The sequence below is a fragment of the Typopeltis vanoorti genome, chromosome 4, assembly GCF_054136105.1.
Source record: "Typopeltis vanoorti isolate ZY-2024b chromosome 4, IOZ_Tvanoo_1.0, whole genome shotgun sequence".
Taxonomy (NCBI): Eukaryota; Metazoa; Arthropoda; class Arachnida; order Uropygi; family Thelyphonidae; genus Typopeltis; species Typopeltis vanoorti.
In genome coordinates this window covers 59318586-59342928 of record NC_143552.1, presented here as the reverse complement: position 1 = coordinate 59342928, position 24343 = coordinate 59318586, and the positions used below count along the sequence as shown (strand labels likewise).

Genomic DNA, 24343 nt, shown 5'->3' with positions numbered 1-24343 from the left:
ATCCTTCCTGCTTCTGAGAGCCAAGTCTCACTAATGCCAATAATCCAAAGTCACAACATATTTACTAAGGCAGCAAATTCAACTCTTTTGTTCCTTATACTCATGGCATTTGTGTAATAAATTATCTCCATGCTTTTTTTATATATACTCTCCTCTGCAGTCTGCATGACCCAGTCGAACAACTTTCCGATTCCTATCCATACTGAGGACCTTACACATACTTAATAAGTCTGAACCAGAAGAACAATTATTATTTCATCATAAATACCTCCATTATTAAGCATATTTATATCATTAAGAGTTGTATACTGTAATTTAATTGCTCTTATGCACAGATTTTTGCCATTCCTCCAATCATGATCCAGTTTACCCGATTCTCCATATCAGGTCTCACACCAATAAATAATTTAACCGACTTCTGATACCAAACATATTCAAGACAGGCTGTCCCTCTTATATAAATCCCTTCTTTCTTCAAATTCACTCCACACACAAAAACTTGCAACCATTCTTTCTGTATACAGCCTATGCATCGAATTGTTTGCCATCATAGCCCATCTTAATTCTGTGTAATCATATCTAGGTAATATACTAATTATTTTCACTTTCTTACTTTCACTTCTTCCAGCAATCCTTTCATATCCTCTTTCATTGTGTGAATGATTTATTTAGCAAGATAAATCATTCACAGAATACATAAATAAAAATAAAGATTCCATACCATTTCATGAATACCAAGAGCAAAAAAGCCACCAAAGTAACCACACATGCTTGCCACTCCTATTCCTGTAGACCTTATTGTTGTTGGATAAACTTCAGAAGAATATACAAAAAGAACTGCAAAAGAGGCAGCAACTGCAATTTTGCCTATCACAATCAGCAGAGCAGATAACCAAGAATAAGCTGAAAGAAATTTTAAGAAGGCTTCAAGCATCAACATTGCAATTATATCTACAGTTATGAACAATTTTTCAACATACAGCAAAATCTTATTAAGTGATAATTACTATATAAAGAAAAATAACAGAAGCATGTCAGAATCTATGCATTTTAGCGCACCTAGGACATTATGTGCTATATGTTTACAAAAAAAGAAAAACTTTTGTGGGTGAGAGCCACAGAAAACACTAAGTGTCCTAATTAACTGGTCTGGGTAGTGATCCTTTCCATGCATATGGAAAGGATAATGCAGAGCAATATATGAATCTGATAGAAAGTGTGCTTTGCATTATGGGATATTAACAATTTGATATGAAGTAACAGCCTCTATATACAAGTAGCATAGTCATGAAGACACGACTTCATGACTATGCTACTTATTATTATTATTACAGGTGACTCCAAGGAGTCCTTAGACTCATCGAGAGAGGCCCTAAACATAATGTCCATTACAACTATTCGACATTCACACAGTATCTATCATACTTTGCCTTGAACTCATTCACTATCATAGCACCCACCCACAACAAACTCTGGCAGCTTATTCCACTCATTCACCACTCTAAAAGTAAAAAAACCCAGCTCTAACACCCTTACTAACCACACTCTTGACCAGCTTCCATGGATGTCCCCTAGTCCTCCCACCACCAGTCCTGTTCTCAAAAATATCCTCTGAATAAGTGCTTCCATAGTGCAATTGGAAGAACAACGGGAGGAATCTTTATCTGAACGATTTCAATCGAATGCAAGTTAGCTGATCTCATACGGAGGTAGCAGGGTTTTTTCTCCCAGAAACTCGGGTTTTTCATCCCGCATACAGACAAATTGGCCATTCAGAACACACGCAATTTGCAGACAAAAAATACTAGTTGTAATGATGGTAGTGGATGGTAGATGGCATTGATTGGTAGTAGAGGTTCGGTGTAGTGGTTGAACAGTTGTAGGTGTCCTCTCCCGTGATGAGTCTTCAGACTCCTTGAAGGCATCAGGAATAATAATAATAATTAATCCTATAGAAACCCTTCAGTAATTTGAATGCCTCAATCATATCTCTCCTTTTCCACCTATCAACCAATTTCTGCAACCCACAAATCTTAAACCTGTTTTCATAAGGTTCATTCCATAGACCTACTATCATCTCAGTCACTTGCCTCTGGATCCTCTCAACCTTCTCCCCATCAAGAAGAAACCTAGGTGACCAGATCTGGGCACAGTAATCAAGATGGGGTCTTATCAAGGCTCGATACAGAGGAACAATAACTTGCTTATCTCTGCTCATCAAAGTATTCTTCAGCATCCATGTGATTTGATGAGCTGATTTAGCCACTTTTGCAATGTGCCCTCCTAAACTTCAATTCCCTGTCTACTAGCACTCATAAGGCCCTGACCTCATCAATCTCCTGGAGTACAATTCCACCAATGTGATATACTGCTGCTAATTTTTTCACTCCAAAATGCATAACCTTACATTTTGCCACATTAAATTGACATCCATTCTTCTTGGCCCAGACCTCCAATCTATCCAAATCATCTTGCAAAATTTTGACATCTTCTGCATTCACTATCGCCCTACCCAACTTGGCATCATCAGCAAACAAATGAACCGTTCCTCTCAGATCCTTCCCTATATCGTTAATAAACAAATTAAACAGCAGTGGTCCAAGAACAGAACCCTGAGGCACACGACTAGTCACAGGCCATCTTTTGGACTCTACTCCTGAGTAAACTACTCTCTGGTATCTCTCAATCAACCACCCTCCTATCCATCTCACCAATCTTATATCCATTCCCATATGTTGCAGTTTACGGATTAGACTTTCATGTGGTATCCTGTCAAAGGCCTTAGCCAGGTCCAGCCGTCAGTGTGTTATAAAACCTAAGCAAGTTACTGAGGCATGATTTACCCTTCACAAAACCATGCTGTCCCCCCATACAGTATCTCATTTTCATCAATCCATTCCTGTATTTTACCCTTGACTACTTTCTCCAAGACCTTGACAATGCCCCCTGATATGCTGATCGGTCGGTAATTTGCAACAGTAGTGTTGAATCCTCCTTTATGCAGCGGAACTATTTTGTCCTCTTTCCACCCCTTTGGGACTAAACCAGACCCGAGACTCAGATTAAACAATAAGGTCAAGGCCACTGACAATTCATTAGCCGCTTCATGTAAGACTTGTGTTGATATACCATCCAATACCACAGATGTATTCACATTAAGGTTCTGTAATAGACAATTCACCTCCACTTCATTCACCACAATTCCCATATAAACTAATGGTTCCTTCAACGTCACCACCTGGATGATATACTCTTGCAAAGTGCTCACTCAGTAATTCCACTATATCGACTGATTCAGTGAACTCCCTAACATCGGCGTTCCTTAAAATCATTCTGCCATGTACAGTTTTTTTTTTTTTTACTAGCAGCATATTGAAAGAACTGTTTGGGATTCTCTTTAGCTTGCATGGCTAATTTCCTTTCATAATCCTTTTTTTTTTTTTTTTAATAATTCTTTTTTCTGCAACTCAAGTTTAATGGTGTTATTCCTTGATTTACTATTTGGACTCTAGGTATACAGTCAGCCATAACCTCCTGCAAATGCTCCTTGACTACTTCCCATGCCCTATCAACATCCAGCCTTTGCAGTTTTACATGCCATGGCACTGATCCAAGCAATCTCCAAAGCTTGTCATACTTGCCAGCATGGTAATTCCACATGTACTCTGTCTTAACCAAAAATTTCAAACATGTAACCACCTCCCAGGTCAAGACCCTATAATCACTCTCACCAATAGGTGGCAACATGGTCATATTCATTACAGTCAAATTCTCAGATAATATTACTAGGTCAAGCACTCTCAAACCACTAGCATTTTCCATTACATGCTGTCTTAGATAGTTATCCCTCAGTAACTGAATGAAATCCAGTTTCTTCTTCACATGTGTCCTCTCCTCCTTCCAATCAGTGTTACTATAGTTGAAATCCCGCATAATAATTACTTACCATCCTTCCACTCATTTCATTAATTTGCCCATGCATACTATCTCCACCATCTATTCCATCACCTGGTCTATAGCAGCACCCAACTGTACATTTTGTTCTGTTAGTCTCAATTTCACACCAAATAGTCTCAAATGAGCTCTTTTCACTATCCTGCAATACAACGTCTATTCTCCTTGGTTGCAGTTCATCAGCTATCATCAATAACACCCCCCCCCCCCATTTTATTCTCTCTGTCCCTCCTGAACACACTATACCTTACACATTCTATCCCACTAACTATATCATCTTCTGTGGCCAGGAAGAGCCAATCAAGGCCAAAAATTCTTTCTTCTTGTTCCTAATACCTCTGGCATTAGGAACAAGAAAAAGAACAAGGTCCATTTGTATCTTGATGCGTTATACTAACTATCCCATTCTGATTTCTTGTCCTTCGTACTGGCTCGGGCACATTATAAACATTCTTACACTCAACTCACTGATGTCTGCATATCCACTTTCACTTCACTCAGCAACACTTTTTCCAGTCTTTGAACACCAAATCCATTCAAATGTAAGCCATCCATCTTGTACAAATCCTTTCGCCCATCAAACTCACTCCACATCACTCCGTCTGCATAACCTGTGCATAAAGTCATTTGCGATTATGGCCCTCCTTCTAAACTCTTCTCTGTCATACTGCGGCAACAGACTCACTACCCTAACTCTATCACTCTTTTCTTTCGCTACCTCTAATAATTTCTTTACGTCCACTCTCATATAAAATTTATCTCCTTTCATACTTCACATGCAAACTTTGTTTGCTTATGCTTAGATAAAGAATTGAATAAGAATGTGCTTTCATATAAAGTATAATTTACTTTATAACCAAATGGAAAAACTTTCAACAACTATAAGTGTCTTTGTACTGCTGAATTTGTTATCATTAATACATCATAATGTGGATAAGTAGGTATACATCAAATTTAGTAAGTTATACACCAAAAAATATAGTAAAGTGCACTTCATAAGTGGAATATAGAGCTTTCAGAATAAAGACACTTCTTAAAACTGAGTGAGATTTGTATTCCAATGACCTCAAATGGCTGATGATAAAAATACAATATTTGATACAGCAGACCAATTGTCAGGATTACTTAAAATTGCTACAATAAAATTGCCACAATCTTTCAGGTTTTATTACACTTTAGAGTATTAATTGATTGTTAACTTTATGACATTGTAACTGCTATAGCACTTTGCAAATAACAATTTCCCATAGCACAATTTTTGAATCTAACTACATAAATCCCAAAGCCAGCCATGATGTAGCTATGCCACATCATGTGGTCCCAAGCCCAGGTAAATAGGTGAGGGTTGAGAAAAGAAAAAAAACTGTTGCGAATGATATCCCCTAGCAAAAGGTCTTATGGAGAAACTAGGGAAATGAGGAAAACAACAGAAAATTCAGACAAGACACAAAAATCAAATGAGAGACAAATTATTTAGAGTAAAAAAAAACTGGATGTTGGAATGGGAGGGCCATATATGAAACATCAAAGCAGCCAATATAGCCAAAGAAATGAAAGACTACAAAACTCAAATATTGGAAATAAGTGAGACAAGATTAATTGGAAAGAGAATGATTCAGTTGCGTTCAGGAGAAGCAATAATATATTCTGTAAACAAAGATGAGGATAGTGCACATGCAAAAGGAGTGGCAATAATCATATGATGTCCAGTAAAGCAAGAGCTGCAATGAAGACTGGGAACCAATCTTCAGTGCAGAATACATTACAAAAAAACAATAGACGACACAAATCCTAGAGACATAATTATAGTAATGGAGGATCTAAAGGCTAAAATAGGAAATGATTGTACAGGTAGATAAATGATAATGGAAAAAGAAGGTATAGAAAGTATAAATGAAAATTAAGAGATGTTACTGGATTACCACATGGTGAATGAATTAGTAATAGGAGGATACACCTTTAAGCATGAAAATATACATAAAGTGAGATGGAGAACACCAGATGAAAAAAAGGAAAACCAAGTTGATCATATAATGATACAAAGAAAATGGAGAAGATCTCTTTTTTAATGTGAGATCATTAAGAGGAGCAGATGCTTATACAAACCACTTTTTAGTAATAGGAGAAATTAAAATTGCATTAATGAACGTAAAGAAAGTACAGTAATATCTCGATTAGTGCGACATTTTTTTGCGATGTCCAAATTCGATTAGTGAGCCTCTAAAATTCGATTAGTGTGCCTATATATATCTTAAAAATAAATGTTAGATTTTAAAAATTTTCTATCTATACATTTTTTATGGCTAACTATTTTAAAAAATCACTCACCAGAATGAAATAATTTAGTTACTGATTTAAAACATTTTACAAAGTTAATTTTAATTGCATACTACACTACTTCCATGTACGCTATATACTATATTCCAAATTTTTACCACCAAAATTTATGTTGTCTGCTAATTACATAGCATTTTCCTGATCACATCTTGTAACTCCTTTGCAATTATTTTCCTTACATTTTTTTTTTTTTAAATATTTTCCCAACATTAGTGAGCAAAAAAGTGAAAGTGTGAAAATGATTGGAAAAGTAATCTCATTGGAAGAAAAACTTGAAATAATAAAGAAAATGAACAAGGTGAGTCCAGAGCAAAGATAAGACAATTCACAAAAATGGGTAAATCAACTATAAGAGCAATTTTAAGCAAAGCTGCTGAATACAAAGTATTATAATGATTGAATTAGAGAGACTTCTTTGTACACAGATCGAAGATTGTAACCAAAAACGGATCCTGCTAAGAACTGACCTTATTAAATCAAAAGCATTAATTCTCTTTGCAACCTTGAAAGAAAGAGCTATCAATGATGGAGAAGAAGAATTTCATGTTAGTGCTGGGTGGTTTGAGAAATGGTCTACATAATGTTGTAATCACAGGCGAAGCTGCAAGTGCCAATAAGGAGGTGGCAGCAAATAATCCAGAGATTTGAAGAAAATTACATAAGAAGGGGCTATTGTGACCAACAAATATTTAATGTCAATAAAACTGTCTCTTTTTGAAAGCCAATGCCTTCCAAGACTTTTCTGGCTAAATAAGAGAAATCTCAGCCTGGATATAAAGTTGCAGAGTCAAATAAAATTACTGCTAGCAATATGTGGGCCGTTTGGAAGCACATTCTTCCACATTGTGCAAATGATTTTAGAGGCTTTTCAAATGAATCTAAATTAATTAAATCTCATTCTGAGAAACTGAGTGATTCCGACCTGCTAAATTTAGATGCACAGCGGAAAGATCCTGAAGAATATGAAGAAAATCTAATCACTGACAAGCCCAAAGAGATTTCACAGAAACAAATTTAAAATATTTTTCGTGCAACCAAAACTTTTAAGTAGCAATGCTTAGAGACTGGCACTTGTGAAGAGAGAAGCAGGAAAATTTGCAGAAGAGGCATTTGTATGAAAAAAAGAAAACAGAATACCTGCCAGAATAATAAATTTATATTTTGAATATGTTTTATTGTCTTTCAGTTTCATAGTTTTCCTTTAACTAGGCCCTGAGACATACCCTAATTCTTTTATTAAAAAAATCAAGAGTTAAAAAAAAAATTTGAGGAACGAATTATACATTTTCTCATAGGTTATTACATTCGATTGGTGCATTTTTGATTAATGCACCTGTTTTAAAGAACGCATTACGCGTTCTAATCGAGAGATTGCTGTAATAGGTAAAAATAGAATGTATAACATAAACAAACTAAAAAAATCTGCAATAGAGGTTAAAAATAGATATGAAGTTCTTACTCAGACCAGACAGAATGAACATGAAGAATTCAGAAGCACTGAAGAAATATGGGCAGGTATTGAAAACATATACCATGAAACTACAGAAAAAAAAAAAAAAAATACTAGGAATGCATAAAAGAAAAGACAAAAAATAAATATCTTTACACAGAAAACTCAAACTTGAAGAAAGAAAGAAAGAAAATAAATAAAGAAAAAATAATATAAAATAACATCAAGCTGACAAGAGAAATATAAAAAATATATAAAGATATTAAGAAAAATGAGAAAAGATTGAAAACTTACTAAATGAGGCAGAAATTAGAGCTAATAGAGGTGATACTAAAGCATTATTATTATTACGGGTATCTCCATGGAGTCAGTAGACTCATCGCGGGAGACCCAAACTAGCAAAACAATATCTGTCATATCTTTTCTTGAATTCATTTACAGATGAAGAGCTCACAACAAAGTCAGGCAATGAATTCCACTCATTCACCACCCTCCAGGCAAAAAACCTTGTTCTGACACCTTTGTTAACCACACTCTTCTTTAATTTCCAGAGATGACCTCTTGTTCTTCCATCACTATCACACAGCTGAAACATTTCCCCTGCATCAATCCTATAAAAACCTTTTAGTAATTTGAATGTTTCTATCATATCCCCTCTTCTTCGCCTATCAACCAACCTCTGCAATCCACAAGCTCTCAATCTATCAATGTAGGGAGCATTTTTTATATCACTCACCAACTTGGTCACTCTTCTCTGAACCCTCTCCACAGCCTCCTCATCTCCAAGGAATCCAGGTGACCAGACCTGAGCACAGTAATCCAAATGTGGAAGTATCAATGCTTTATAAAGGGGAATAATAACCTCCTTATCTCTGGATGTCAGTGTGTTCCTCAACAACCAAGTAATCCTATGTGCAATCTTGGACACCTTAGCAATGTGTCCTCTGAACTTCATCTCCCTATCTACCAATACCCCTAAGTCCCTAGCCTCATCAATCTCTTGGAGTACCTTTCCATCGATGTAGTACACGGCTGGTAATCTTTTAATCCCAAAATGCATGACTTTACACTTTTCCACATTGAACTGACATCCATTTTCTTTTGCCCATTTTACCAGCTTATTTAAATCCTCCTGCAAACTTTCAACATCAGCTTGATTTTTTATTGCACTACACAACTTTGCATCATCAGCAAACAACTGAATATCTCCCTTTAAGCCGTTTCCTATATCATTTATATACAAATTAAACAACATTGGCCCAAGCACAGAGCCCTGAGGCACACCACTGGTCACCTGCCTCATTCTGGACTCGGCTCCTCCATACACCACCTTATGGTATCTCTCCCTGAGCCATTCTCCTATCCATATCACCAATTTAATATCCATTCCCATCTGCTCCAATTTGCGTAACAGTGTTCTATGGGGTATCCTGTCAAAAGCCTTAGCAAAATCCAGAAGTACCACTGTGTAGCCAGTTCCTTTGTCCAACTCTGATGTTATTCTATTATGAATAGTTAATAGTTTGCTAAGGCAGGATCTACCTTTAACAAAACCATGTTGGCCTCTATACAGTATCATATCCTGATCCACCCATTCTTGAATTTTGTCTTTAACCAACTTTTCCAATACTTTTACCACTACTCCTGAGATGGTGATTGGTCTGTAATTCAATACCGCAGTTTTAGAGCCACCCTTATGCAAAGGAACCACTTTGCCTAACTTCCACTCCCTAGAGACCATACCAGAGTTGAAACTTAAATTAAATATCCAGGTAAGAGGGGTTGACAATTCATTTGCACATTCACGCAACACCTGAGCTGATATTCCATCTAAGCCTACCGCAGTGTTTGCATTTAAGTTTTGCAATATATATTTAATACTTCTGATTCTTTAGCTTCAATTCTCACATTAGGTATTGCTATAGGTATAGAGATATCCTCACTTGGGTGATAGACTTTTGAGAAGTGATCACTCAGTAACTCGACTATTACATCTGATTTTGTCACCTCAATACCATCAGCACCCACTAAGGTTATCCTTCCGAAGTCATTCTTCCTCTTACTTGCCACATAGCGGAAGAACTCTTTGGAATTACCCTTGATCTCTTTGGCTAAGGTCTTCTCATAATCTGATTTAGCTTTTCTTACTATGCTGGTAACCTTCCTAGCTTGAGCCTTGTACTGCTCATGGGTGTTCTGATCGCCCTTCTCCTTGTAAATTCTCCATAACATTTTCTTTTTTTGCAGTTCAAGCTTGATACTACTGCTCATCCATCTAATGCCTGCCTTGTTTGACCTCCTGACCATGGGGACACAATCTGATATTGCTTTCCTCAGATACCCGCTGATTTTATCCCAAGCACTGCTAACATCTTTCCCTTGCAATATGTTCTGCCATGGGATGGCTGCAAGCTCACTCCGAAGCTTGTTATAATTGCCTAACCTGTAGTTCCGTACAGATTTTGCAACCTCCCAAGTCAATACCACATGATCGCTTTCACCAACTGGAGGTAACGAGGACACCTTACTTATGCATATAACCTCTGAACCAATAACCAGGTCCAACACTCTCACACCACGTGTCCCTTCAGTTACGTGCTGTTTCAAGTAATTATCTCGTAGAAGATGTATGAACTCCATTTCCTTTTTGCTACGTGATATTTCCTCCTTCCAATTGATATCACCATAATTAAAATCCACATATAATAATATTATGAAAACAATGACAGGTAAGAAGAAGAAGAAAAAGAGGAGATATTAAAGACAAACAAGGAAATAAAAATAATAAAAATAAATAGAAAGATGGATAGAATATTTCAAAGAATAATGAATAGCAAAATCCTAAAAAAAAAAATTCAAATACCAGAAACAAAAGAAAAAATATTAAAAATATACACAAAGGAAATAAAAAAAAAAAAAAAAGTGAAATAAAAAAAAAGCACTAAGAGAAAGCAAAAATAGAAAAGCAGCTGGTATATACCAAATGAATTATTAAAAACAGATATATATAAATTTAGCAATGAATACACTCCATCTATTTCTTAATCAAATATTAATGCAGGAAGAATGATTAGATTAATGGAATATTTGGTTATTGATCAAAATACCAAAAAAGAAGATTATTTAACTAATTGCAATAATTAAAATGGAATATTACTACACACAACAACTAAAATACTAACAAGAATAACATTAGAAAGAATATAAACAGAAATAGACCAAAAGATAAGAGAAACACACAAGCATGATTTAGAGAGAAATAGCAACACTAAGAATAATTATAGAAAGTCACTAGAACGGCAGTCAAATCTTTATATCACCTTTGTTGATTTTGAAAATACTTTTGACAGCATTGACAGAGAACCAGTATGGAAATAATGTTATATTATGGTATACCATGTAAAATTATCAACATAGTTAAAAAATTATGAAAAATATGAAATACAAATCATACACAATGCAGAACTTTCAGAAATGTTTGAAATTAAACCAGAAGTTAGACAGGGTTACATTCTCTTCTCAACAATATTTCTTATTGTTGTAGATTGAGTTATGAGAAATGCCATGAAAAACACAAAAGGAATACAGTGGAATTTAACAGAACAGCCATATGACCTGGATTTTGCAGATGATATATGTTTATTGGCACATATGCAACACCATATGAAGACTAAAACTCAACAAAGAAGCTGTGACTGCTTGATTAAGAATAAACAAAATGAAAAGAAAAAGAATGAAAATAAATAATAAACAAAAAGAAGACATAGTACTGAATGGCTAAATTTTAGAAACAGTGGAGAACTTTAATTACCTAGGATCATTAATAAATAAACAAAGAGGAGCAGAGGAAGATATAAAATCAAAGATACAGAGAGAGCACAGATAATTTTTAAGCTGTTAGGGAAATGGAAATCAAAACAAATAGGTTGAAAAAACAGTATCAGGTTATATCAAATCAGTTTCACTCTATGCACCAGAAACATGGTCAACTACAAAACTTTGTAAATAAATGTTTAAGAAGAATTCTACAAATAAAACAGCCAGAAAAGATATCTAATAAAGAATTATGGCAAAAACCTAAACAAAAATCAATAATGTACGACATCAATCAGAGAAAATGGAGATGAGTAGGAAATATCCTAAGAAAACTTAAAAAAGACAAAGTCAAAGAAGCATTAGGATGGAATTCGCAAGGAAGAGGAAAAGAAGCAGAACAAAGATGAGCTGGCAGAGAGGAATAAAAGAAGACCTCAGAAAGATCATAGGACCTTGAACATGAATTAATATTCATGGTCGAGGCCCTATGCTCCTAATGAAGTGAAGAGGAATGAATAAGTAAGTACATGTCAGATCCTAATGGGCAGCTCATTTAATAAGGAAAAAATTGTTAAGCATTACTTCATCATCCAAAGTGAATAGATTCAATGGACTGCTTACCCACAATGTAGGAAATTAATATTACTTTGTTCAGTAATATTAATATCAACAATCTTAACTGATGTTAAGTATAATAAAAGCTTTATTAAATCCATTTTAATATGTTTTTATTAAACTTTGATATGATGTTAGCTGTGTTAAGACCGTGCTGCTCTATTACAATGATACCATATCTGCATTTGTTAATCATTCTGACATGTATGTATGCTACTTATTCATGACATGCTCAGTGAAAATTCTAATAATCAAAACTATTTTATTTAAGTAATCCAATATTTTATTATATATTCATGCCCAACACTGCTGAGCTAACTACAACAAATATTTTTGAAGTGCATCTTGCAAAATGTGTACACATCTTTGAACTCAGTTTCCTATATCAGTCCTACATACATAAGTCATTCTAGGAATCTAGATGAATGGATTATTGAAATTTAGTATATGGCATCTATAAAGAAATTCCTCATGCCATTGCATGTTTTATTTTCAACCTAATGGAGGCAAAATGCACCTAAAATATATACTGCAGGAACTCTACTATGGGATTTAGGATCTAATACCAGAATATGTCCACTGTGATTCATTTCTGGTTTTAAGTAGATCATATTTATACACAAAAATTATTTAAATTGTTATTAAAACTTAACTGCTAATAATAACTGCACCTTCATAGTGCAATTGAAAGAAAAATGGAACATTGTGCCCTTGACTGGAAAAGACCCAAGTTTGATTCTCATTATGAAAAGAGGAATCTTTATATAGACTTTTTCAACTGACAGTGAGTCAACCGATCTCATATGGAGATTGCAGGGCCCCCCCCCACCCAGGATTTTTCATTCCACATACAGGCAAATCAGCCTGGGAAACATGAAATTTACAGACCAAAAATGCTATTGATTGTGGGCAATAGATAACGTGTGTATGTGTTGATGGTAACAGTGTTACTGCGTGTAGTTGGAGAATTAAGTAAGGAGACAGTGACTTGTAAGTAGTGGAATAGTGTGCCCCCCCAGCAATGACACTTCCAAGGAGTCCAAGGACTCCTTGGAAGTATCATGTAATAGTAATAATAGTGAACTAGCTAGATATAATTTAATGAATTTTTACATTTGGGATTCCATTGAAATATGTTGGCTGTTGCCATTTTAGATTTTGATCAGACTATTAGGAAAAATAAAATTACATGAGCATACACACAAACAAGCTAAAAGCATCTGTGTGTCATAAAACTACACTTTTGACATACCCAATGCATTTTCACAAAGACACTAACAGTCATTAGAGTTCTGTAACAATCAACAATTCAACTCTGAGAAATTGCACTATATAAAAACAATTAAAAGAGTTTCTGAGAGCAATGTGTATTTAGTTGAATGCATTTGATGCAGTGCAGTAATTCAGTTTTAACCACTAATAAGTGCCAGAATAACATCATCCCTTTCTACTGAGTCCAAAGGCTCATCACGGTAGACATCTTTTATCATTATCATCATTATTATGCTATGTCTATTACATCTTTCAATAAACCCATTCATGGATAAAGCATTTACAATCACCTCTACTAAGAGACCTTTACTCATTCACAATACTCAAAAATTCTAGTCCTCCCAATCACTACATGACTTCTGCTCTCTCTCTCTCTCTCTCTCTTGTCATGTACCAAAAAGTCCTCTGTCTATTCAATAAAATTCCTTTGGTAACTTCCATGCTTCTATCAAATCCCCTCTTTTCTGCCTATCAACTACATTTTTTAAACCAACAAACCTTTAAGCTATCCTTACTGATGCATTCCACATATCTCATGCTATCATGGTGATGCACTTCTGAATCCTCTCTACGTTTTCATTCTCAGACACTTCGGCCATCGAATCGTAGCACACCACTTGTATTCGTAATTAAAACCTTTTAAAGAAAAATAAGCACTTTCATATCCTTACTAACCAGTGTGTTCTTTAATATGCAAGTGATATCCTTTGAGCTATTCTTCTGCAGTATATTTCTCAACTACAATTAAGTATCAATCATCATCTCAAATATCTATTCTTGTCAACTCTTGCAGCAGTCAATTCCATCAATGCAATGCAGTGCACAGCATGCAATCTTTCTCCCCCTCCCCGAGATGCATAACACTTTAACTTGCAACCATTATCTTTCTCATACTATCAGGCAAAATCTCTACATCAGTGTTATTAATCCTCTCCAGTTTTGCATCATCAACAAAAACAACTAGACATTCAACTTCAAATCATTCCTTATATCATTAATGTACAAATTAAGTAGCAGCAAAAGCTACTTAATTTGTACATTAATGATACAGAGAATTATACACTTCAATTAACAAGCCTCTTACCCAGTGACCAGGTTCATATCATCCCCATTTGCTCCAATTTATGTAATAGCTCTGTGTATGTAGTATCCTATTAACTGCTTTTGCAAAGTAGCTATTCTCTTTAGCCAACAAACTGTCACTTGATTAAAAAAATAAATAAATTATTAAGGCAACAATATCTATCCTTCATAGAGCCACGCTGTACCCACAGAATATCATATTCCTATATTCGCCCATTCCTGAATTCTGCCTTTAACTCTTCCAGTACTGTATAGTTTTTTCACTTGGTTATAAATTAAAGTAAACTTGACAAGAAATTATATTCTTGTTTAATTTTTTATTCAAGTGTAAGTAAAAAAAGTCTGCATGTACCTCACATGCACGACTAGGCTACTTGCATATTAAGGGTTTTGACTTCACATTATTTGCCTTAGTAACCAATAATGCAAAATACACTTCCTTCTGAATGTGCATAATGCTGTGCATTAAGGGGAGGGTTACCATCCAGACCAGTTTCATCCTTTATTGACAGTGAGAACCAAGCTAAGAAGAGATATGAAGGTTACTATTAACTGTTCTGGCTTGATGGATAAAGGACCATGAGTCCAATAAATCAATCTCTGTTGAATTTGCATGAAATTGCTGGATTAAGAATAATAACTGAGCACTTTACCTGTTCAGTACATTTTTTTTTTTGAGATCTTTGTCATGAGATATCTGTTTGATGCAGTCTACTGTAAGATGATAGACCATAATGAATTTGGGATATTATCAAGCCTTAGGCTCACCCATTTTGGGCTTCCGGCAGGGTTTAAAAAAGCTTACCTATTCAGTATGATTTTGGAATGTTTGTATTTTTCAGGGTAATACTCACTGTAGTCTACTACTTGGCAGCTTAATACAGTAAGATGGATGGTAGCATTTGCAAAGGATTTTGCAATCCTTTTGTGTAGTAAAGATTTGATCTCAGGATACTGGCTTTTCAGTGAAGTTGTACATTTCTTATGAACCATGGAATTGAATGCTATTCATAAACATTTGTTTTGATTATCTTATTTTGTTAAGAATTAAATCTGCTTTAACTCCATGAGGGTGAACCATACTTTAGGGCTGGTGTGATTAGTAAGTTCCACGTTTAGCTGGCTATGACAGTTGTATAATGTGTAGAGCTGCTCTATTTCCTATTTGCATTTGAGCAGACACGATCAACACGAGTCATGACGCAAAGTCCTTTATCTTGTTGTACCCAAGTATTTGTCTAGTAATTGCCATGTGGGTGCCAAACAAGGCCACTTTACTCTCTGGGGGGGGGGAACACTTGTCTCTTTGTAAATAGGACTACAGTGCTCTTGTTTGCAATTGACATTAATTTACCATTTTTTGAACCATTGTTCTAGTTCAAAGACTGAGTTTTGTAGTTTTACAGTTGCTAATCTAGATTGCAGGGAGCTACATGATTGTAGTATTATTGGTGTATAGAGCCATTGTGGTGGCAACTGTGCCTAGGCAGTCAGCTATATAGATGGCAGAGAGCAAAGCTGATAGCAAAGAACCCTTGGGGACACCTGGTGTGATTTTGTATTCAAAAGATATGATTCCCTGCAGCTTAACAGCAAGGGCTTAGCAAGTCTGACCAGTCACAGTGAGAATTTGGCTTTTAAGAGTTTGAAAATAAGCCCATTGTGTAATATTTTTGTTGAATGCTTTGGCAAATCCAGGAAGATCACCCCTGCTGCTTCCAACTGAACCCTATGATATTTTCCATAACTCTAAGAACATGTTTAATATACTAATGGTATGAACTCTGATGATATTGTTCATTACTGACGAGATTTAATTTTTGGTGGCTTTCTGCAGTCTTATTCTCTAAACAATTTTTTCTAGGTAGGAAAGCAGGCTGATTGGGTAATAGTTTTGGGAAAGGTGTGCTACTTTTCCTGGAGATACCAAAGTTAACTGTTAACTATTCTGGCACAAGAGTTTCATTGGAGCTATGGTCCTGCCCTCCCATTCCCCAGTATGCATCAAGAGCTTATTCTTGGTGCATACTAGGTTTTTGCCTGCTACTGTGAAGAGATCGGGCTTGGCATGATGGTGGCCTTGCCTGTGACTGTACAGAGCTAAGGTTCAGCTCAGCGTTTTGGAAGGAGCTAAGAGAATACTTGTTGAAACTTTTTTCACTCAGTTATAAATTAAAGATGCCAAAAAATTATATTCTTGGTTTCATCCTTTATCCAAGTGCGAGCAAAAGTTTGCACATGAACATAGATGAACTGATGACTTTACATCAGTTGCCTTAGTAACTCATAATACAATGCATATATCCTTAAGGACATGTATAATGCTATGCAAAACAAGGACATGAGACGGGCCATTACCCAGACTGGTTTTGAGCTTTATTAAGGTCAAAAAGTAAAGGGGTGCACATCATAGGCCTAGAGTAGTTAGTATAGCGGTGCAAGAGAGCCTGACAGTATCATGAGAAAGAAAAGACGGATAAATAAGATTAAGATCTTATTAAGATGTGATCTCTATTAGGTTTTGGAATAAGGATGATATGGTTTTGTACAAATTCACTTGGTATGTGTCCTGACGAGATAAAATAATTAAACAGTATAAAACTAGAATGGGAAGAATAAAATCCCAGGCCTTGCAGTAAAGTTCTATCCCTACATCATCAGGTCCTGGGGATTTTCGTGTCTGGAATTCTTTACAAGCTGTGGTAACTTCAGATGCTGTAATGGGGCTGTCGAGCCCATCTTGGATATGAACAGGAAAGCAATTAATATTCCAAGAGTTATGATTTCCCACAGTACAATTATCTTCAAAGAGATTACTGTAGTGTTTTTGAAAGGAATCAAGGATGACCTGAGTGGCGGACATGTCTTTACCATCAACACAGATTTGAGTGATAGTCCTTTCTTCATGGAATTTAATGAACTGTCTACTGAAGAATGCAGATGAAGGGCTATCTGCTAAGTGCTGCTGTATTCTTATTTTAAAATTTCTTTCTTCTACCTGTTTCTGCCTTTCCACTTCTATCTCTATGTTAATGTTTCTAATGATGTTGCTACATTCTACACCATTACATTGGTTTGTTATGAACCCACTTCTCTCTTTGTACAGGTCTTTCAACTTTTTTGTTTTGAGGAAAGTCTGTTCCTTTCCCCATTCCATCACATTCTGTTTTACTGCTTGTTTGAATTTTAACCACATATCCCAGTTCCAGGTAACATTATTCCAATTTGAACAGAGGGTGTAGAATTTCATTTAAAAGATCAATGGAAATTTTAGTGGAAGTCTCCATGGCCCAGAACTGATCTCTACTCGTTACAAGCAACAGAATTTAAGTAGAACTGGATTTTAATCTGCCATATTGATGTCAAGATATTTTATCTGAATTATCCTATTCAGATAAAATATCTTGTATCCCTGAAGCAAGGGATACCTGAAAATATTCAGGTATCCCTTGCTTAATGCGGATTTGATTAACACGCTGAAATTAACTGCAGCAATCCCTTGATATACGGCAAGAGTTTTGATTAATGTGTCTTTATCCCTGCGGAGGATAAAGACATCTGACAGATGCATACAAAATGTTTAATATAAATATTCTTACACAATTCAGTGTGTAGCGTGGAGGTGACGAGTAGCTGTGCATTCATATGTTACGAGTGATATTCCGCAGTGTTTTTGCTGTCAGTTTGGTTTAACACATGTTATGGAAAGGTTTGTGATATCTGACAGCAAATTGTATCTGAGAGACATCGCGACCTCCGATGTCACTATAGTATGGTTTTTTTTTTTTTTTTTTTTTTTAATTCTTTGTTCAATAATTTCTAGATTGTAACTGAAAATAAATAAACCATCACGTATTACTGAAATAGAGAGCTAAAGGCTTATTTATCATATATGTCCTCTAGGAGATGTGCTTTACATTATGGAAAATACTAAGGAAAGTGATCTGGAGCTTACTCCACCTTTACTACAAGTTTCCCATAAGGTTGCTTATGCTTGCATCTGCCAAAACTTTTAGTTTTTATATATTCGGCACAAAACTCTTGTAGTTTCTATATTCGGCTATGAAATAATGTTGGATTCAATATTAACTTAATTTGTATCATCATGTATTATATTTGCAGTTTTTTCTTTATGTTTCATTGCTTGTTTGCCGAGGTCTGGAGAATCATTTTGCTTGTTTGCCGAGGTCTGGAGAATCATTTTGCTTGTTATCATAGAATTTATGCTGATAAGAAAAAAACTAAAACTGTTCAAATGACTCTTGATAACTTCTTTTGATAAAAAAATTGCAGTAAATAATGTAGGTACAAGTATTTACTAAACGTTTACTTTGCATTCAATTTTTATCTTTCCTAAAAGAGCATCATATAAAATGAATTATTAATACACTAATTGATCATGGACGAATTGTAATTTTTACCATTGATTATTAGATTTGATTAAAGCGATTTGGATATATGCGGTAACACTGAGGTATTAATTAACCGCATTAATCGAGAGATACCTGTATATAAAGGAAGAAGAGATATATATTTAATCAAGATGGGTACCAATAGCATGATTCATGTATGTGTAAGCCTGGAGATTAGGACTGTGAATCTTCTATATATCTACTAGTTGAGCATTACTGAGGTTTTATTAGTGGGAGCCAGACCCAGAAGTGATACTAAGGTTAATGTAGAAGTCATATTTCCATATACAAGTAGTCAAAGGGTGTCACAACTTATTACTAAAATACTCTGGATTAAAGATATATGTTGAAAGTTTTTTTCATTTGGTTATGCTATAAATTAAAGATGTCACGAAATTATATTCTTGGTTTTTGCAAACTTAGTAACTTCACAACTGAGCTACTTGTATATAGAGGCTGATGACGTCACATCAATTGCCTTAGTATCCCATAACATAATGTACATATCTTACAGACATGTATAATGGTAAGCATTATGGGAAAGGCAACTACCCAGACTGGTTTCAGAAGTCATATTTGAGGTCTCATCAAATATGACTTATGCATTACATCAACCTTGGTATAACTTCTGAGCTTGGCTCCCATTGATGAGACCTTAATAAAGTTGAAACCATTCTGTGTAATGGCCCTTCCCATAATGCATAACATTATATATATGTCCTTAAGGATATGCGCATTGAATTATGAGATACTAAGGCAATTGATGTGACGTCATCAGTCTGTATCTACAAGTAGCCAGTTGTGAAGTTACTTCATGTGCTAACTTTGCTTGCTTACATTTGGATAAAGGATGAAACCAAGAATATAATTTCTTGGAATCTTAAATTATACCATACAATACTAACTCCATTTCCTTTCTTTCTCTCTCTGCCTCTGTCTGGAAATGAATCATATTCCTAGATGAGTCTTTGACTCCATGGGGGTCTTAGGATAATAATAATTCCCCCCTCCCTCCAAAGTGCATGTTATTACCAAAGCAGTCATCCAATGTGTCTTCTACAGACTGGCTAACATACAATTTTTTTCCCATATAGAGAATCATAACAGAATCACACACATCCAGTAATACCTCAAGTTAGGAAGTAATGTGTTCTATGCTATTGCAACATAACTCAAAATCTGTGTAACTCAGGAGATTATATTTTTGAGCTGAATGGAAATGAAACAACAACAAAAATTTTAGAAAGCAAATATTTATTTGAGCCATAGACACATTAAAAATAAAAAAATATGTCTTAATGTAGTGATATGAAATTACATCAAGTTAAGAGCAGAAAGGAGTAAATAAAGAACAAAAGAAGGAAGTAATAAATTAAACTAGCACTAGACGCACCTTAACTCATCTTCACTACATATCTAACACAGACATTAGAACATTGTTAGTAATAAAGGCATACATATATATGCAGCATCATCTCTCTCCATGAATTTCTTCATAATGTATGTGACTCCTTTATTGATTTGAAATTTGCATACTCTTTCCTCATTGGAAATAAACCAGTTTCATTTTCAAACTGTAAGGTTTCCCAATGAAGGCAGAACTGGCATGCACCAGCCAAAATGAAAATTAATAAATTAATGCAAAATCTATATGTGGTGCTTGCATTGAGGTATTAGTGAGTATAAACATATAGATTTTCTTTTTCTACAAGTGGGCCATTTTTATTAGCAAAACAATTAAAAATAATAATTCATCTCTGGTTTGATGGAATTTAATAAAACCTAGTACTTAGGATCACTATTAAATTTGGTGGGTCCTTTCAATTGAACTATTTTAATTGAAATATAAGGCAAAAAACATGTCTATAGTATGTATGGCAAAAATTGTTCTAGATTCAATTTGGGTGATAAAGTATGGTGCCAGAACGATATTATAAATTATATTAAAAAAAGCACCTTTTTATGGTTGTCTGTGATCATTCCGAACATTTTTTTTTATTCTGCGAGAATTATTTTTTTATTTTCGATTAGCAATCAAAGAGATAATGAAATGCCATTCTAAAATTCTTCCTCCCTCCCCTCACCCTTAATTTTAGCATATTATTACGTGACACCTCCAAGGACTCATTGACAGAAGGCATTACAACTCTCTGTCTCCACTATTTAATATTTGGTATTTAATCAGAGATTTCTTAGGATGCATACAAGACCACTGTAATTTTGTTCATTAGAGATATGCAAGAGTCACAAGAAGCATTCCGATGTTTTGATCGTAACTAAATATTTGATGTATAATTACCATATTTTTTGCCTTATAAGACACACCATTGCATTGAACACATCACATTTTTAATGTCGAATTTTTGTGGAAAAAATATTCTTTTCTATATAAGGTGCACAAATTATGTATCAAATTTTTCATGTAAATATTAATTTTTTGTTCTAAATTTTAATACGTGTATTACCTGTTTATTAGATAAAAAAACAATTATTCTTTAAAAAATCATCATATCATTAAAAATCTAATATATATATATACAGGTATCCCTTGTTTAACATGATTAATTAATCCCTTGATGTTACTGCATATATCAAAATCACGTTAATCAAATATAATAATCAATGGAAAAATTACAATTCGTCCATGATCAATTGTTGTATTAATAATTCGTTTTATATGGTACTCTTTAGGAAAAATAAAAAATGAATGCAAAGTAAATGTTTAATAAATGTTTGTACCTATATTAGTTATGCAATTTTTTTTATCAAAAAAAAAGTTATCAAGAGTCGTTTGAACAGTTTTAGTTATTTCCTATCAGCATAAGTTCTACAATAATAAGCAAATGACTCTAGACCTCGGCAAACAAGCAGTCTTTGATTAACATCTGGATCCATATCCATTACTTGCTGCTTAAGCGATTCTAAACTGTGAAATATTTCATCCAGTTCTTTAATTGTTATCTCCTTTGGAACCTCATCTTCACATTCCATTTGTTCGTTGTCTTTATAAGCGAGTTGTTGTTGTTCAATTTCAAGATCGTTGTCACTGAAATCTTTTGAATTTGAATCCAATAATTCTTTAACATCTTCTGCATCAACACAATCAAAAACAAGGTCTTCACCAATGGCAACAATTTCTTCAACCACGTTGTTCACAGGATTTTGAAAACCACCTAAGTCATTAGCGCATTCTGGCAAAAGATTTTTCCAAACAGTTATCATGCAGCTAGAAGACACTTGCTCCTACGAGCATGAATGTTTTCAATTGTGTGTTTAATGTCAAAATTTTTCCAAAGTTCTTGGAGCGTAATCGCATTTCCTCCCATTGTTTCTACTGCCTTTGAGAAAGTCTATTTAAGAAAATAGGCTTTGAAAGTTGCAGTGACGCCCATGTCTATGGGTTGTAGCAATGATGTCATATTTGGTGGAATTTTGCTAAATTTAAAGGCACGTTAATTAAAACTCTTGCCTGTATATAAAAGGGTTTGTGGCAATTAATTTCGGTGCGTTAATCAAAATCTCACGTTAAGCAAGGAATACCTATATACAGGGTGTTCGGGATAAATTTGACAGTTTCGTAAGGAAAAAGAAAATCTTCTTTGTATCTATTAAATTTAATGAATTGACAAAAAAACATTACAGGCAGAGTTAATTACAATACTATCAACAAGATTTACTCAAAATAACCACCATTAGCATCGATCACAGCTTCAATTCTGCTTCGGAACCTCGAACAAGCTGATGCTACAGTCTCCCTGGGAAGGGCCGCAAAAACTGTTTTAATTTTATCCATTAACTGGGCTTTTGTATTACTGGAAGTGCGATTGGTGTCTTTTTCAACTGCGCCCCATACAAAATAATCCATGGGGTTAAGGTCTGGGGAGTTTGGAGGCCAAACATTTGGACTGGTGAAGTCGTAGAAATTTTCAGACAACCATTTTTGACTTTTCCCAGAGGTGTGGCAAGGGGCCGAATCCTGCTGCCATACATACGGCCTACCATTGGCTACCCTTGTTATCCAGGGCTTGACTACAGTTAGCAACTCCACGAACAAAGCCCGAATTCCAATGCCAGGGTTCTTCAACACCTGTTCCTGCAGATTTGCGAGGAATTCTGCTGTACGAACGCAATCAGATCATCTGCTAGGGATCTTTCTTCTTGCTACATCCTCGTAGTCACCATTGCAAGTCTCTAGTTCATGCCTGATTGTTTTTACTGTATTCAGGGAGCATTGGGCAGCAGTCGTAATATCCTTATTTTGATGGCGGGCACGAATCATCATGATACAAGTTATTCTCTTCCATGATTCAGGTGAGTTCCAGCTATCCATCCTTTCTGACATCTTGTATATGAATGAAGAAGGGTCCAAACTTTTAAATGAAGAGAAGTGTGTGTTAATACATGTAACTTACGGAAAAATATAATTAATTATAAATATGTCAAATTTATCCCGAACACCCTGTATATAATATGAGGGATGTCCAGAAAGTAAGTTCCAATGGGCTGTCAGAGAAACAAAATATACTTACAAAAAAAAACTTTATTGGAAATTAAAGTAGACATCTTTCACTACTTTTCTACATAATTTTCGCCATTGGTTCAGGCACTTATCATAACGGGGCACTAAGAATTGTGTACCTTTGTCATTGAAGGTTGCAACCTGTGATGCAAACCGCATATTGACATACCTATATATGTCTCACCGTTATTATTATTATTATTATTATTATTATTAATAAACAAGACCTCATGGAGTCAAAGACTCATCTAGGAGGTCCTTTTATCTCACACACATCTCATCATACTGGGTCTTAAACACACTCAAACTCCTTGCAGACACCACACTCTCAGGCAAGGCATTCCAATCATTCACAACTCTGCACAAAAAAAAACCTGCCTCTCACTCCCCTACTCACACCCTCTTTATACAGTTTCCAGGGATGACCTCTGGTTCTCCCCTGATCTCCCACTATTCGCTGTAGAACTTCTCCACCATTGATCCTATAGCAACCCCTTACCAACTTGTAGGTCTCTATCATATCTCCCCTCTTCCTTCTCTCCACTAGTCTCTGCAAATTACATCTTTTCAATCTTTCCTCATACTCGACATTCCAGAGGTCAGAAACTATCTTAGTCAGTCTCCTTTGGACCCTTTCCAACATCTCTTCATCCTTCTGAAAACCAGGTGACCAAATCTGGGCACAATAGTCCATGTGTGGCCTAATCAAAGCCTTATATAATGGAACAAGAATCTCCCTACTTCTACACGTCAGTGTCCTCCTCATCATTCCCAGAAGTCTTTGTGTTGTCTTCACAATTTTGGCGATGTGACCCCTAAATTTTAGATCCTTATCCACTATCACTCCCAGATCTCTTATTTCCTCTACTTCCAACAATATATTCT

The 24343-nt window shown here is 35.1% G+C and overlaps 1 protein-coding gene across 2 annotated transcripts in view; it reads right to left on the bottom strand.

The window, feature by feature from the left end:
* Positions 1–24343, bottom strand: part of LOC150107347 (organic cation transporter protein-like) — a 287152-nt gene that overhangs the window by 60657 nt on the left and 202152 nt on the right. For both annotated transcript variants that reach the window (XM_090391214.1, XM_090391215.1), the window contains exon 9: positions 722–903. In XM_090391214.1, coding sequence (XP_090247340.1) covers positions 722–903 — 182 coding nt within the window. The remainder of the gene's footprint in view (positions 1–721; positions 904–24343) is intronic.